At 37.7% G+C, this 16312-nt stretch overlaps 1 protein-coding gene across 1 annotated transcript; it reads left to right on the top strand.

Moving 5' to 3' along the window:
* Positions 1-657: 657 nt before the first annotated feature.
* Positions 658-1858, top strand: LOC143634066 (nuclear transcription factor Y subunit A-3-like). Its single transcript, XM_077102246.1, has 4 exons — positions 658-681; positions 777-938; positions 1021-1137; positions 1694-1858. The coding sequence occupies exons 1-4, from the start codon at positions 658-660 to the stop codon at positions 1856-1858; spliced, it is 468 nt and encodes a 155-aa protein (XP_076958361.1).
* The last annotated feature ends 14454 nt before the right edge of the window (positions 1859-16312 follow it).

The raw sequence follows: 16312 nt of genomic DNA, 5'->3' as shown, positions 1-16312 counted from the left end.
GTGTGCCCAACCTTTAAGCTTGGCGCGTGGCCTATGGGTTTATGAGGATTCCCAACCTTTAAGTTTGGCGCGTAGCCGTATGGGATATTATGAGGATTCCCAACCTTTAAGTATGGCGCGTAGCCATATGGGATATTATGAGGATTCCCAACCTTCAAGTATGGCGCGTAGCCATATGGGATATTATGAGGATTCCCAACCTTCAAGTATGGCGCGTAGCCATATGGGATATTATGAGGATTCCCAACCTTCAAGTATGGCGCGTAGCCATATGGGATATTATGAGGATTCCCAACCTTTATGGTTGGTTATATTTTATGAGTGGCAAAACAGGGTGTCGTTCGGGTCAAAGCGGGTCGTTTTAAAAAGGTATTGATTTGTATCAAGTCAAACCTAGTCATTTTTAAAAAGGTATCAATTTGTTTCTGGTCAAACCGGGTCATTTTAAAAGGTATCAATTGGTTTGGGTCAAAACATGTCAAACGTATCAACTTGGTCAAAACAGGCCATTTAATAAAAGATCTATTTGGTTTAGGTTAAAACGGGTCAATTTGGTTTACATGCATATATTTTGTTTGGATTCTTGATCATCTTCAAAGTTCTTGGTTTTGTTGAGTTGTACAGGGATGTGATCCATATCCATATTATGGTAGAAGGATGAGAGCTTACAGGCCACCTATGGTAAGATACATGATTTCATATATCTATATATGCTTGTATATATCCATAGATCATCCCACTATCACTGTATGGACTTATCTTGACTGTCTTATTAGAATCCACCTCAATCTGTGGATGTGCCGGCAAGGATACTCTTGTCATCTGAAACGGGACCTGAGCCTGTTTTGGTAAACGCCAAACAATACTACGCGATCCTGAGGCGAAGGGCATCACAAGCAAAAGCACAGAATGGAAAGAAGTTAGTAAAAAACCGGAAGGTGAATTATGACTTTATAATATAAAGATGAATTTGTTTGTGTAAAACAGTAAATAACATGCTACGTTGGTTTTTATATACAGTCGTATGCTCATGAGTCACGCCATCTACATGCAAAGAGCAGGGGAAGGGGTACCGGTGGTCGTTTTCCAAGAAAGAAGATGGTTCCTCAAACGCAACCGCTTCCGGTTCTTCACAGGGTTAGGTGTAGTGTTGTTTCTTGTGCGCGGGTTGATGTTAAAACTTTTTGTATGTATGTAGAATGTGAATAACTTTTGTATTCGTGAAGAGAGTTGAGAAACGATTATAAAAAATTTAAATCCATCAAATTTCATTGCCTATTCATTGAAGGTAACTTAGCTTAGATGGATTTTCTCTGATATCAACATTACTCATTATATAACTTTTGCTACTAATGCGGGCATGAATTTATTGCAGTTTCATATATTTGTTTGTTTCAAGTGTTTGCATGATGATGATAAGGATTTTCTCTGGATATCATACACTGTGATTACTACTTTCTTTTGTTTCCAAAGAGCTACCTTGTTTAGCCTTTTTGGTTGATTTTTTGACTATAAAAGTCGAAAAGTTAATATATATTATATATTTGAATAGTTTTCGTTTCTTATTGTTAATGCAAACACAGAGCAGGGATTAGGTGGAAATAGCTTTGTTATTCAGGATTGTATTTGTTTGCTTGACTATAAAAGTCAAAAGGTAATCTAGTTTTGTTTTTGTTTCTTAATGTTAATGCAGACCGTAGAGCACGATGCTGGTCCAGGCTTCACTACAACATCTAAAGGAGCTCTAATAATCGATCATGAGAAAAGTTTCCAATCTTCTGCAAGTGTGGGAAACACCCAACATGGAAGGGTTGGTCCGGTTCAGCCCTTGGTCCAAATGGGCTTCCTGTTTCTTTAGTTAATAACTTATGGGTCACATGATTACCAACATCTATATTATCTCAATTAAATTCATTTATGGAGGTTTCTATGCATTGAGTAAACACGCTGCGCTGACTCGCGAGAATTTATTTGATTTTATCTGTTAGCAAGGGAAACTTTTGAATGCAGAATCTAAAGGTCCTTTTCAGTTCATCTTCTGGCCCATTAGCTAAAGGATGATAATGAGAAGTATGCTATATAGTGTAGCTGAAAAATTTTAAAAGTTTACTGAATCAACCAAACCAAACCCATAACCGAAAAAATAACCAAAAAACAAACTGTTGAATTGCTCTATTGTAGGCTTTGAGTGAAACAAACTTTCTTTTTTTTTTCTCAAAATAACTTTGACTGATGCAAAGCATTTTGATGGTTATTCATTATAAGTCCTTATTGTTATGAGAATTCAGTCATTTACATTTTGATGCCATATAATATATATTGCAGACGCCCTGCTTGCGGTGCGCGCATATAATGTATATATGTGTGAACCCTCGGGTGGGCAAAAGTAAAATTGCACTAATTTTGACGTTATTTTACTAATCTCGTGAAAATAACGTTAAAAGTGGCGGAAGGTTAATCAGGCATCATGTGGTGGCGTTGATAGCCGAAAGACAAGGGCACATGCACCGATCAGCCGGTGTCCCGATGATTGAGTGCTATGTGCCTTATGTCCAAGGCTTGATGCAAAACTACTATCGAGCCGGGGGTCTCACCGGAAGCAGCCTCTCTATCCCTATGGGATAGAGGTAAGGCTGTCTACATCTTACCCTCCTCAGACCCTACCATAGCATTGCTATTGGTGGGATATACTGAGTACGATGATGATGATGATGATGATGATGATGATGATGATAATATATATTGCAGATCATCTCTATGTTGTATGGTCCCTACACATGTGTAAAATCACCATTAGATAAGTTTAAACAAAATATATTTGCAAAGAACAGGAATTGCCTGTCTGATTGTAAAGCTAGGCGCCTGTTGCAAAGTTCATCTGTCTGATATAGAAATAGGTATTATGTTCATCTCTTAAGTGGTATTGGCTAAAATTAAAGAGTGTTCCAAAATTGACAATTTTTAAAAAAAAAAATAATATTAGTTATGATAATATTCAGGTTTAAGATTTTAAATTTCTTTTGAATTTTGATTTGGGTCAGATTGGATTTCGATAAGTTGAATACGGGTCAATTTAAAATGATTAGGTATTCATATACATATTAGTGCTGCCACAAACCCATGGATACATTCATTCTTTTCTACAGGTGGTAAAATGGGCGGGCCCACGAATGGGTCAACATCTTATCGTAACAAAAATTAACGGAATCAATATTTACCGATGATATTTTCTGTATATTATGTCATCTACGATTGTCAAACGGGTCGGGTTAGGGTCGGAATGGATTATGGTAGAAACGGGTCAAATTATAAAAGGGTTGTTTTTGGGTCGGGTAGGAACAGGTCTGGGTTGGAATGAATCCGGGTCTAGACGGGTTTGGGCCAGAACGGGTCCGTGTTGGAAGGGTTTTGGGTTGAAACAGGTTGGCTTTGTTTTTTGTTGCCATTCCTAAAAGCATCAATCAATCAATCAATCATACCCAGTAAAATCCCACCGACAGCAGAGCTATAGGTAGGGTCTGGGGAGGGTGGGATGTAGGCACACCGTACCTCTATCCAAAGGAATAAAGAGGTGGCTTCCAGAGAGACCCTCGGCTCTAAGAACATGTGTATGAAGCAAAAAAAGGAAATCAAAGTTTAACAGTTATATAAAAAACTACTACTAATATGATTTCATCATTAATATCATTAATTTACCTTTGGTTCGAGTCGGAACGGATTAGGGTCAGTACAAGTTTCGGTATCGGGACGGGTTCTGGTCAGAACGGATTTTGGGTCAGAACGGGTTTCGGGTCAAATGGGTTTCGGATCATAACCGGATTCAGTTTGGATAGGGTTTCCGGTCCGAACGGGTTTCTTTTGGGTTGGGATGGGTTTTGAGCCGGCAAAAGTTTCGGATCGGGATGAGTTTCAAATTCAGATCGGGTTTCGGGGCCGTGACGGGTTCGGGTTGGAACAAGTTTCAGGTTCAGAACAGGTTTAAGGTCGGAACAGGTATTGGCCTACAACAGGATTTGGGCCCGAAACCCGTTCGGTTCCGAACCGAAACCCTTTTACCGTATTTTCGTATCGTGATTTCACCTATTCTCAAGTGAACTCACACACCCATGGTCCAAACTGGGCCATAAAGACTCAAAATTAGTAAAACAACATAGACTTTAAAAAGGTAATGGTTTCTGCATTACAAAAATTTTAGGGTGGTGCGCGTAAACACTCATTTATTGTATAAAATAATATTTGCATTACAAAAGTTTTCTAGGTTTTCTCTTGAGGTCCTAACCGAGATAGCTATATTCGTCTGGAACATTACTGGTTTCGAGTTGTTTAATTACCGATGACTAGATGCGTATTTTTGTAATAGTGTGAAACTCTTTTCCCCCCTCCTGTTGATCCCTTTTTTTAACCATTCAAACTTGGCGTTTACATCTGCAACAGTCTTTTTAAAATAATTCATCAGACAATCGAAATCTCACTCGAAACTTCGCTTCATTGTATTTTGAGTTATTGAAGAAGTAAACTTCCATTAGAACATAATGAACCTTCGGAAGCGGCTAGGGTCGGCTCCAAGAAAGCAAAAAAACTTTTGGGCCGAAGACGAAAATTTTTTTAGGCCTTAAGTAAAAAGAGTATTTTGTTATGTTTAAACAGTTTAATTTTTATATGGGCTTACTTGGTTATAATTTGGGTTATGTAAAAAACTTTTGCTTAAAAAAAGATTTAAACATGTCTCATGTGAGGCTAGAACCCACAAAGTCTTAGTTGTGAGTAATACCCATTTGCCACTAGACCAAGCTAATTAATGATGATGTAATTGTGTTTAAACATTAATATACATATTGTTTTTAATAAAAATACATATATTTTTTTTCAAAAAAAAAAAATTTCGGGCCTAACGAGGTGTCGGGCCTATGGCCGTCGACCACACTGCCATCCCCAAGGGCCGGCCCTGGATGCGGCGACAGCACCTTTGGCTAAAAATTCAAGGCTACAAGAATTGGATGACTCGCACTCGTCTGATGATAGTGGAAGAAGAATAATAGAGTTGAAGGAATATGAAAAATTGGTGGTACAATAAATACGGCTCAACATTGGGTTCACGAACCTAGTTTATAGTGATAGAAATTGGATCGATAAACAATAATATGAACACAATTGATATTGGAAACGATTTTATTATAAACTGAATGTGATGGTGATGAACTTACAATTGACCGAGGAGGGGTATTTATACCCTCCGGCGACGGTTATTCCGGCAAGGGACACGACGGTTCATGATACGTCGTATTTGTTCTAATTTTCAAATTTACATTCTTTACACAAACCATCACCTAATTACAATTATGGCACTAAACTATACTAACAGTATTTTCTAATAGAGTTAACTAAACTCTAATAAACTTAACGGGATCGATGATTTACTAGCAGTTAGTACTTTCTAAGATCTGTTTGTAAATGATTCTTAACAAGTAGGAAATATACAATGGTTCAGTTAAGTCTCAATGAATGCATGCATGAAGACATATATGCAATAACTCAACCATCAAAGTTGCACCAACAACCATAACACAATTATATAACCAAATTCAAATAGCACATGAGCTAAGATACAATCCTCAATCAAGTTTAACACCATATAATCTAAGGAAACAGGCTCAGTATGCAAAGAATACATACTATACTTCTAAAACAAGAGACAAATATAACTAGAACTCTACTCAATAAGGGAATTTAAGCACGGATACCACAAGATAAGCTTCTGCAGCCTCCTGTAACGCCAACTGGATGTCTTTTTGTATAATCGTCACCCTCTTGGCATGAATAGCACACAAGTTAGTGTCTTCAAACAGACTCACAAGGTAAGCTTCTGCAGCCTCCTGTAACGCCAACACAGCATGGCTCTGGAACCTCATATCAGTCTACAACACGAACAAAACAGTTAGAACATACATAAGTGCAACGATAATTGCAATATACGAACAAGCCTTTGGAATGGCAGCTTTCGGATCAAAAGCTCCGCGCTCTTCTGATACGTACTTACAGCTAGATCTTACTATATATGCCTGCCAATCAATGAATTTAAAATGGTCAACTTGAGGGCCTGCTGGAGAAGCTTACGTCATCATATTGTCAACCGTTGTTGGTGTTAGTAGCTGGATTTGCAGGCATATAACCCACCACTTCTAAAAGTTCAAATCAGTGAATTTGAATTTGTATAGCTGCCCAACCCGAATGAATTTTATGTTTGTAGGTGTTCATAAGGATTTCAATTCTTCTAAGGCTAGTTATTTGGGAAGGTTGCATTGTGGGTACGTTAAGAAATAATTTCTGGTATTCATTAGAAAACGACCAGGAATGTTAGGTCCTGTTTTGTTTATTTAAGTCTTTTGTATTGGTTTGTTTATTTATTTGGGCCTATTGGTCATTTTGTATGTATTGGGCCAAGGTCCATTGTAAAAAGCCCATTAGGCATTGATGAATATAAACATGCTTCTCATGCATGCTTCCCAGTAAATAGGGGGCATGCCATGAGAAACAAGAGCCTTTTGTCAAATTCTCTAACTTTTACCTCCTACTTTCTCTCTTGTTCTCTTTCTCTCAATCCCTACTTCTCACGACCGAAAATAATCTCTCAAGATCCGAGACCAAGGTGCTTGGTGTGATATTCCGCTAGCATCAAGTTTGGTTGATCCAAGAATAGTTGTTAGATCCACCCACGTTGGGACCTACAAGGAAGTCTTGGCATTTTGGAAGAAAATACCCTTATCATCGGATGAAGTCAGGTTTTCTATAATCCTAAGCACCGGTGATTCTGGTGACTTATCTATATGAGGGCCAAGTGTATTAATATTACCACTTGGGCCCAGGAAAAAATCAGACGTCTGAGAGTCGTTAGAAATCTGGAACGGATAAGATAATCTGATCTGACGGCCACCAAAGAAGATGCCATTTAGATTAGGAGCGTGTGGTTTTTTAGGAGACAGTTGTCTACGTGTCAGAAACCTCCGTGTTTCACTCGTTAATAATTACTTTTTTTGAATTTTTATTATTGTGAGTAATAATGCATGTTAGGGAATTGACAAAGGCTACGTGACTATCATTTCAATGTTTCCTTTAGCGTTTATATTTGAAATTCAAAAAGTTAATTTTTTTTTGTAAAGAACTATTTTGATATTGTAAATTCCATCAATAGTTGTTGCACATGGACATTTGTAAATTTTGTTTTATTTTTAGTTAAGGAACATATGAGGTTTTCCATTTTAAGTCATATTCAAAGATGTCTTTGGAATATAACACTAACGTTAAGGACCCAACATCTTCAAAAATTAACCATGGCTCCTCTAACGTCTTACACGACTTCGTCTTAGAACAATTCTAAGAAATCATACACTGCTTTTTACTGAACTTGGTGGAGACATTCAGATTCAACGGGTTGTAGTTCTTCAGCTAGAGATACGTTATTTGTTCAGTTCAATGGTTTACGTGAATGCCCGTCTGTTGATACACAAGACGCCGATGATACAGAAAACGAATGACAATTTATATTCTTTTTTGTTGTTCTTCATTTATAATTTGTAATGCTGGGTAGTAATAAAACATTCATGTTTTTCTTTAATTGTGATTCCTTTATTTCTAGCAATTTTTAAGTGCACTATCATGACACTCTTCAACTTGTGGAAAATGATTTTTATACCTAGACACGAGTACTTAAAAGCATAAATACAATTATTAATGGAAATTACACCAATACAATATAGAGAAAAGATCAAATACAAAGTGTTATTTTAGTGAAAAATGTAAGAACCAATCAGAGTATAGGAAATAACAAATAATAAATAAATTAGAAAGGACAATATGGTAAAATTGTTTTTTATTAAATTCCTAGAATCATGCAACATCAGTTACAAATTTCCACGATCTTTAAAATTGTCAATTAAGCGTTGTAATACAATGATTTTTTTTATCACACTAAGATTAGAAGAAATACTGGATTCGTTCAACACTCAAGGTTTTTCCTATTGGAATGGACAATCTGGTTGAACTCTGTTATCAATCTTTCATTGTTCGATTGTGGTGTTATTTATAAAGCTAATAGCGCACAAGCACCAAACTATTTTCGATTAATTGTTTTTGGTTTCGTTAGGGTTTTTAGCCCATCGATTCTGATTTTGGTTTACAAGTGTTGTTTTTCAATTTGTTTGTGTTCGTATGCTAAACATCATTAATAAACTAAAAGCATTCAGGTTGGTTCATGATGCATGTGCTGTTTTTACCAGTTAATGGTGAACATAGCGTAACAACATGTGCTCTTTTGAAGATCATTTGTTTGACTCACTGTTTGATATGCCCTATGTTGTTTTGATACACTGCATATTAGGTTTGTTATTTTATATACACTATTTGATACACTTTATGTTATTTTAGAAACACTACTTGACACAGTGTATTATTAGGTCAGCGTTGTTATAGATACTCTGTTTGATACACTGCAAATTAGGTGTGTGTTATTTTACAAAACTTAAACGTGCATAGTAAGTGTGTGCGCTATTATACATACACATTGTTTGATCTAGTATCATTATAATAAATTGATGTTTTTTTACATTAACTTAATTTGGCTTACATTTAATCCATTCATAATGTTTTATGTTTGAGTTGGTATGCTATTTAATGTTACAGATCCATTTGTTGAGCAAGATGCTAACGAGAACTATGGTGCTGGTAACAACCAAACCACAACGGAAACTGAGGGCGTGCCAAATTTGCGGGTCTGAAAAGAACGACATGCGTAAATGCGACAAGATTGCAAGAAATTAAGTACTACGTTATCTCATCTATTTCCGTTGTTTTTGGGGATAATTTATTTTAAACATTATGTTTTCTTAGCGATATCACTAAAACCATTATTGACTTTGTGTTATGTTTTCTGGATTATATTATTACTTTTTTTTAAGACACGTGCCACAACACTAATATTTTTCAATTCATAAGTTTTTCTTACCAAGTAATCAATACATTCATCTAATAAATGTTAGCCCCGTGTAATATATACTACACGTAATTCCTTATGATTTTATTAACATCTGCATATATAGACTCTGAAATTGTATCAAAACAATTTATTATATTTTAATATATGAAGTTTACTTGAGAAATAAAATTTACCAAGTTTTGCTCATTGGCTCATAGCCATAACAGTTCGGTCATATGAGTCCTTGTTTTGTGACATTTGTCAACACTCTGAAGTCTAAAGTGCAAAATACTCGATACTCTTTTTCTTCATGTCTTTATACACAGTCTACAAAAACAGTATAAAACTAATCACTATGGATACCAAACTAAAACTAAAAGACAATCGATAGAGCGTTGGGCTATAGTGTTCATTACCGAGTACTTACCTGGCCGATTGTTGCGTGGCAATGCTCTGTTTACGTCATAGAAATTGCCAAGCCAAAACCTACTAATCAGTTCACTGTTTAACCACACATTACACATATATAGAATAATAGCATTAAGTAATAAAAGAATGTAAAAAAAGACTGTCTTAATCTCAAGTTTTGAGCTACTAATTTGTAGAATGTTCAAAAATTGATCTCTTGAAATTGGGGATCAATTGATTTCCGATGCAGGCCATAGCTAAACTCAAAAACTGCACATCTAAACAGCCTCTAGATCCTGAACAAATATATATACATTTTAATCCACAACCTCTAATTTAGCATGATTATTAATCTACCAAATGTTGATCAAACATAAAATTACAATTAGCAATCAACCATCAATTATAGCACAAAATATACCTTAGCAACCTAACTAACGCGAATAATATCAAAATTGAAGCCGACTCAACCGTCGAACAAATCAATTTCTAATTCAAGTTACTTATAAGCATTGTTCATTACATAAACGGAAACATGAAATCAATGAATATACGCTACAAATTCACTGCAAAATGAAGGACGGGGAGAATTATTACTGATTTCAGCGAACTTACCAGGATTTGAAGCTCAATTGGATTGAATTAACTGTGAATCAGAGAATTTGAGGGTTTGATGAACAGATAGAAAACCCATGAGGTCATAGTTCCAAGGAAAGAGACAGGAAGAAGATTTTGGAGCAGGCACAGTTAGGGTTTATGAGGATGAATAGGAAGATCTCTCTTGGTACACTTTATATTTCACGTAGAATAAACATGCAAATGCATGATTCAGTTTTCTGTAAAATATTTTCATGTATAGTAATCATTAGCTTATATCAAACAGTGTCAATGATTATTCAGATAATTTTCTTGTCTTAAATAAAAGACAAACTAAAATAGACCTAACAAATAACATACAGTAAATTTGAAAAAAAAAGGGACTTTGTTACCTTCCCACATCATGGTCATATAATAATGAATTGCCACCACTTGTCCGGCATAAAGGCAGCCCAAGTCTTCCAATAACGGGTGCAAGAGGATTTTCTTTACAAACCTCGTGCAACTTGCAAAATTCAACATTCATGTAAAACTATCAAATAATTCTAAAGATGGTGTTATGCAGGTTTCTAATAGTACTGCATTAAGCTTTTCTTGGCCATGATGCACCTCAGTCCAAAGGAAAACCAAATGAAAAATCAATGCGAACTCCACCACCCATTCTGTTACGCGATTCAAGTACAGCAACCTGAAAAGGCATGACATCAATTAAATAGATGATTATTTTTATACTTATGACACTACAAAATTATTAGCAAAGGAATATTTGATATATTTTGTAATTAGGAAAGTCAATATTTGCATATTTGTAGTAGGTCATTGGTATACATATAGGAAACGATTGTAATGTAGACATGGAGATAATAACAATATTCAATAACCTTTATGGTATCAAAGCCGGGTTCTTAAAACCCTAGCAGCCGACCCCTGTTTCCCCTTTTTATTTTCTTTCTTTCCGGCGATCCTTTCATCAGCATGGGTGACAATACCACTCCAGCCACGGCTGTAGATAACACCAAAAACCTCCATCCCGTTTATTCTGTAACTAACATACAGAATAAGATCTGCCCTCTAGATGGCACCAAAACCACCTATTCATCATGGGTTAAGCTCTTTAAGCTCCATGCCAAGGGTTATGATGTGCTAAATCACATCGATGGAACCACCGCTCCGGCACCCACAGATTCGACTTACGAGTCATGGATCAAAATTGATGCCATAGTTCTCCAATGGATCTATGGCTCTTTATCTGAAGATTTATTAAGAAGGGTATTAGAAGACGATTCGACAGCTTATGAAGCATGGACTAACATCGAATCCATATTTCTTGATAACAAAGAAGCAAGGGCTTCTGCACTTCTGAACCAGTTCACCAGCCTAACCCTTACAGAGTGCGCCTCGCTCGATGATTATTGCCAACAACTGAAAGATCTGGCCGAGCAACTAAAAGATGTCAGCCATCCCGTTGACGAAGCCGGCCTCGTTTTGCAATTGATAAATGGTCTCCCCATTGAATATGATGTGGTTGCTTCCATCATTAATCAATCCCATGGCACGTAGGATAATGCGCGATCGCATTGATCTTGAACAAAAACGGATAGCTGCTCGTAAAAAGCTATCTCATTCAGCTAACATGGTGTCCCAACAACATCCAAATCAGCCACCAACCTCTTCGGCTCACTCCAATTCCATGGGTTATTCTCCGCAATCACCCGACCAATCTGGTCCACGCACCCATTATTGTGGGCGCGGGCGCTCAAATAATCGCGGTAACCGTGGACGCGGTCGATCGAACTCTGCTAGCCATTCTTACAGCAGCCCTAACCCAGCTCCTAATGGTAATTGGCCATGGTGGAATGCCGCCATCAACACCTCCAATCCAGTTCTGGCAGCAGCAAGCCCAACATTCTGCTAACTTGGCTTTTGGCCCAGGTGGTCAACCGACAACCCATCCCAACACCGGTTATAGTCAGCAGCCGTATGCAGTCCCACCTGTCATTGATCCAATGTTCATGACTCAACTTGGTGCTGCTTTCAACACTATGTCTCTCAACAACCCGGATCAACCATGGCACATGGACTCGGGGGCATCCTCACATATCACAAACGAGCCGGGTAAGATTCAAACTTATTTACCTATGTCTTTCAATAGTCGTATATTCGTTGGAAATGGTAACCATATGCCAATTAAAGGTTCCGGTAATAGCTATCACACCACTCCTAACCACACCTATAAGTTAAACATCCTATTAGCACCAGACGCTATAAAAAATCTATTATTTGTTCATAAATTTTCTACTGATAACCGTGTATCTATTGATTTTGACCCATATGGTTTTTCCTTGAAGGATCTCAAGAGGGAAGGATCCTTTCTTGACATGATAGCACCGGGGACCTATACCCCTTCACCTCACCTCCGTTTGCTTTACTTTCTGCATCAACAAATAAGTGGCACGATCGTCTTGGACATCCGGGAGCCCAAATTTTAAATTTGCTATCTAGTCGTTCTTTTATTATGCATGATAAGAAATTATCTAACGATTTTTGTGATTCTTGTCAATTATCAAACAGTAAACGATTGCCTTTTCTTGATTCTATTTCATTTACTGTTGCTCCATTTGATATCGTACATTGTGATTTATGGACCTCTCCGTTTTTAAGCAAAACGGGCTATAAATATTACATGGTTTTAATTGACAATTTTACACAATATGTTTGGGTATATCCACTAAAATTCAAATCCGAAGCCTTCACTAACTTTGCAAAATTTCACAAACTAAGTCATACCCAATTTCGTGTCAACATAAAATCTTTTCAGTGTGACTTAGGGGGAGAATTTGACAACTATCAGTTTCATAATTTTGCAAACTCCAATGGCCTTGTGTTTCGTTTCTCGTGTCCCCAAACATCATCCCAGAACGGCAGAGCTGAGCGCATGATTAGACGACTAAATGACATCGTCCGCGCTTTACTCATTCATGCTCACCTCCCACCTTCATATTGGATTGATGCCCTTCATACCGCCACTTATTTACACAGTATCCTCCCCACAAAATGGTTAAATTTTTTTACACCGACTTATGCCTTATTTCATCGACACCCAACGTACGATCATCTTTGAGTTTTTGGTTGTGCGTGCTATCTGAACCTCTCCGCTACTCAACCACACAAACTTCACACGCGTTCCATCCGGTGTATCTTCCTTGGATACCCGTCTCAATTTCGGGGCTACCGGTGTCTTGATCTTTAAACCGGAAAAATTTATTTGTCCCGACACGTCTTCTTTGATGAATATAGTTTCCCTTACACCGACCCCATACCCACTAATGCATATAAATTCCTTGATGATGAAGTACCCGACATCACTTCCTACTAGTTTCCCTCAACTCTCCCTATCCCCACTCCATTAGCTCCCATAGCCCATACACCTCATGTAGAAAGCAACCCAATTAATATCAACCAGGCTCGGCCCACTTACACCACCACAACCCACCCCAACTCCCACCCTAACATTACCCTTGAACCTTCCGCCCCTACTACCTCAGAACCTTCATCAAACCCCAATCTACACCCAATGACAGCTAGAGCCAAGGCAGGGATCTCAAAACCCAAAACTCAATTTAATCTTACTGCCACCACTTTGAATCATATCACCCCGTTGCCAAAATCCCACCTTAAAGCTTTACACGAACCTAATTGGCATCATGCCATGACTAATGAATTTCAGGCTTTGAAAGATAATAATACATGGGGGTTGGTTATGCGCATGGCGTCTTACCCAGTAATTCGATGCATGTGGTTATTTCGACATAAATTTAATGCTAATGGTGAATTGGATCAGTATAAGGCGCGGCTTGTAGTTAACGGTAAGTCTCAAACGGTTGGCATAGATTGTAATGAGACGTTTAGTCCGGTTGTTAAACCGGCCACTATCCGCACCGTGTTATCTATCGCATTGTCAAAAGGGTGGAATATTCGCCAACTTGATGTTAAAAATGCGTTTTTACATGGGACTTTGCAAGAAACCGTCTACATGCATCAACCCCCGGGCTTTGTTAACCCGTCCAAACCAAATCATGTGTGTCTACTACGCAAATCACTATATGGCTTAAAACAAGAACCCCGAGCGTGGTTTGATCGGTTCTCCACGTATATTATCTCCACGGGATTCAAGGGTAGTTCCTGTGATAACTCTTTGTTTGTCTATCGCCATGTTAATGATGTTGCGAATCTTTTATTGTATGTGGATGATATAATAATTACAGCATCCAACGACACACTCATGCGAAACATAATTGATGGATTGTCTCAAGAGTTTGCCATGACTGATATGGGTTCTTTACATCATTTCCTCGGAATCTCCGTCACCCAGCATGACGGCGGCATGTTCCTTTCACAATCTCAGTATGCTCGAGAAATCCTCCACAGGGCTGACATGTCCGGTTGCAAACCATGCGCAACGCCGGTTGATACGTCCTCTAAACTTAGTGCCACATATGGGAATCTTCTTCAAGACGGCAGCTTATACCGCAGCCTAGCGGGGGCGCTACAATACCTCACATTCACTCGACCGGACATCGCATACGCCGTGCAGCAGGTATGTTTGTTTATGCTCGCGCCTCGTGCGCCGCACTTGGATTTCCTGAAACGCATCCTTCGCTACATTCAGGGCACAATAGATTATGGAATTCATTTGACGTCATTTAGTGGCACCACCCTTACTGCCTATTCCGATGTGGATTGGGCGGGATGCCCAGACTCTAGGCGTTCCACTTCCGGGTATTGTGTTTATTTAGGAAGTAACTTAATCTCGTGGTCCTCTAACAACAACCGATGGTTTCACGGTCCAGTGCCGAGGTGGAATACCGGGGGGTTGCTAATGCTGTTGCTGAAACTAGTTGGCTACGCAACCTACTACTTGAACTTCATGTTCCAATTCGACGTGCCACCATTGTGTATTGTGACAACATCTCCGCTATATATCTATCTGAGAACCCGGTACAACACCAATGAACAAAGCATGTTGAGATCGATATTCATTTTGTTCGTGAAAAGGTTCGTCTTGGTCACATACGGGTTCTCCATGTTCCATCCGCTTACCAGCATGCTGACATATTCACGAAGGGACTTTCCAGACAGTTGTTTCAAGATTTTCGTACCAGTTTGACCGTCCGCAAAGCTCCCGATCGAACTGCAGGGGCGTATTAGCAAAGGAATATTTGATATATTTTGTAATTAGGAAAGTCAATATTTGCATATTTGTAGTAGGTTATTGGTATACATATAGGTAACGATTGTAATGTAGACATGGAGATAATAATAATATTCAGTAACCTTTAAAAATAACTATCATATCACTGAACAAAATTCTCTGTTAAGAGTGTAGAGTGCCTGAAATGAAGCATCCTGAAGTGCAGAACAACAGATATGCCAGCAAAGCCATCACCAATTACAATAACAAATATGCCAGCTGATCGCCTTGATGCAACATTTGAATAGCAGATTGCTATATTAATATCAAGTGTCACATATGAGATCAATAATGAGTCATTAGACGAACACAAACAATGAATGCATCAACAGAATAAAAAGTATCAACTTCCAGATGAATCAAAATACATAGACTCCAGGCCTAACTTTGTTCCACTTTCTCCTTTTCAGACCATCAAATCGTGTCCCAAACAAACACATATACGATGCACTCTACAACAGTGAAACTAATAACAATCCAAATGTTACATAATTAACCACTTGATAGTTATAGTGAAATACATGTAGGACCAGTCATTTATAAAAAGCCCACCGCACACTTTGTTACAGTGCAATCAACAACTCCTATAACTTAAAACCAATGAAAAGCCACATAATAGCAAAAATTGCAGAAAGATTTACAATTGATAAGCAATAAAAAACAAGCCACTACAATTTACAAACAAAAAAGCAATAATAATTATAGGAATAAAATCGCCTCTCGTCACGTCACAAAGACAAAGAAGTGTAACTAGAGGCTGTAGTTATAATCAAAATATCAGGCAGTCAGAATTCGTGTATGACCCGTTTGAACAAACGGATTTCAAGAAACCTGATTTAACTGTCCAAGATTCGTTATTGCTTTTGTTTCTATTATTATTATTATTATTATTATTATTATTATTATTATTATTATTATTATCAAATCCCCTTCTTCTATTATCCTATTACTATTACTCATACTGCAATTTGAGGTTAACCCCGTGTTCTTTATCTTCACACTCACATACCCGATTCAAGAAACTCAAATACAAAGCACATCATCATCGTCATCTAATTTGTTCTACAATTCAAAAACCTCAAAAAGAT

This window comes from Bidens hawaiensis, unplaced genomic scaffold (assembly GCF_021521415.1).
Source record: "Bidens hawaiensis isolate Kalapana, Puna unplaced genomic scaffold, B.hawaiensis_p1.1 tig00006990_1, whole genome shotgun sequence".
Lineage (NCBI taxonomy): Eukaryota > Viridiplantae > Streptophyta > Magnoliopsida > Asterales > Asteraceae > Bidens > Bidens hawaiensis.
Note: the sequence above shows the minus strand (reverse complement) of the source record. Positions and strands in the feature narration are given on the sequence as shown.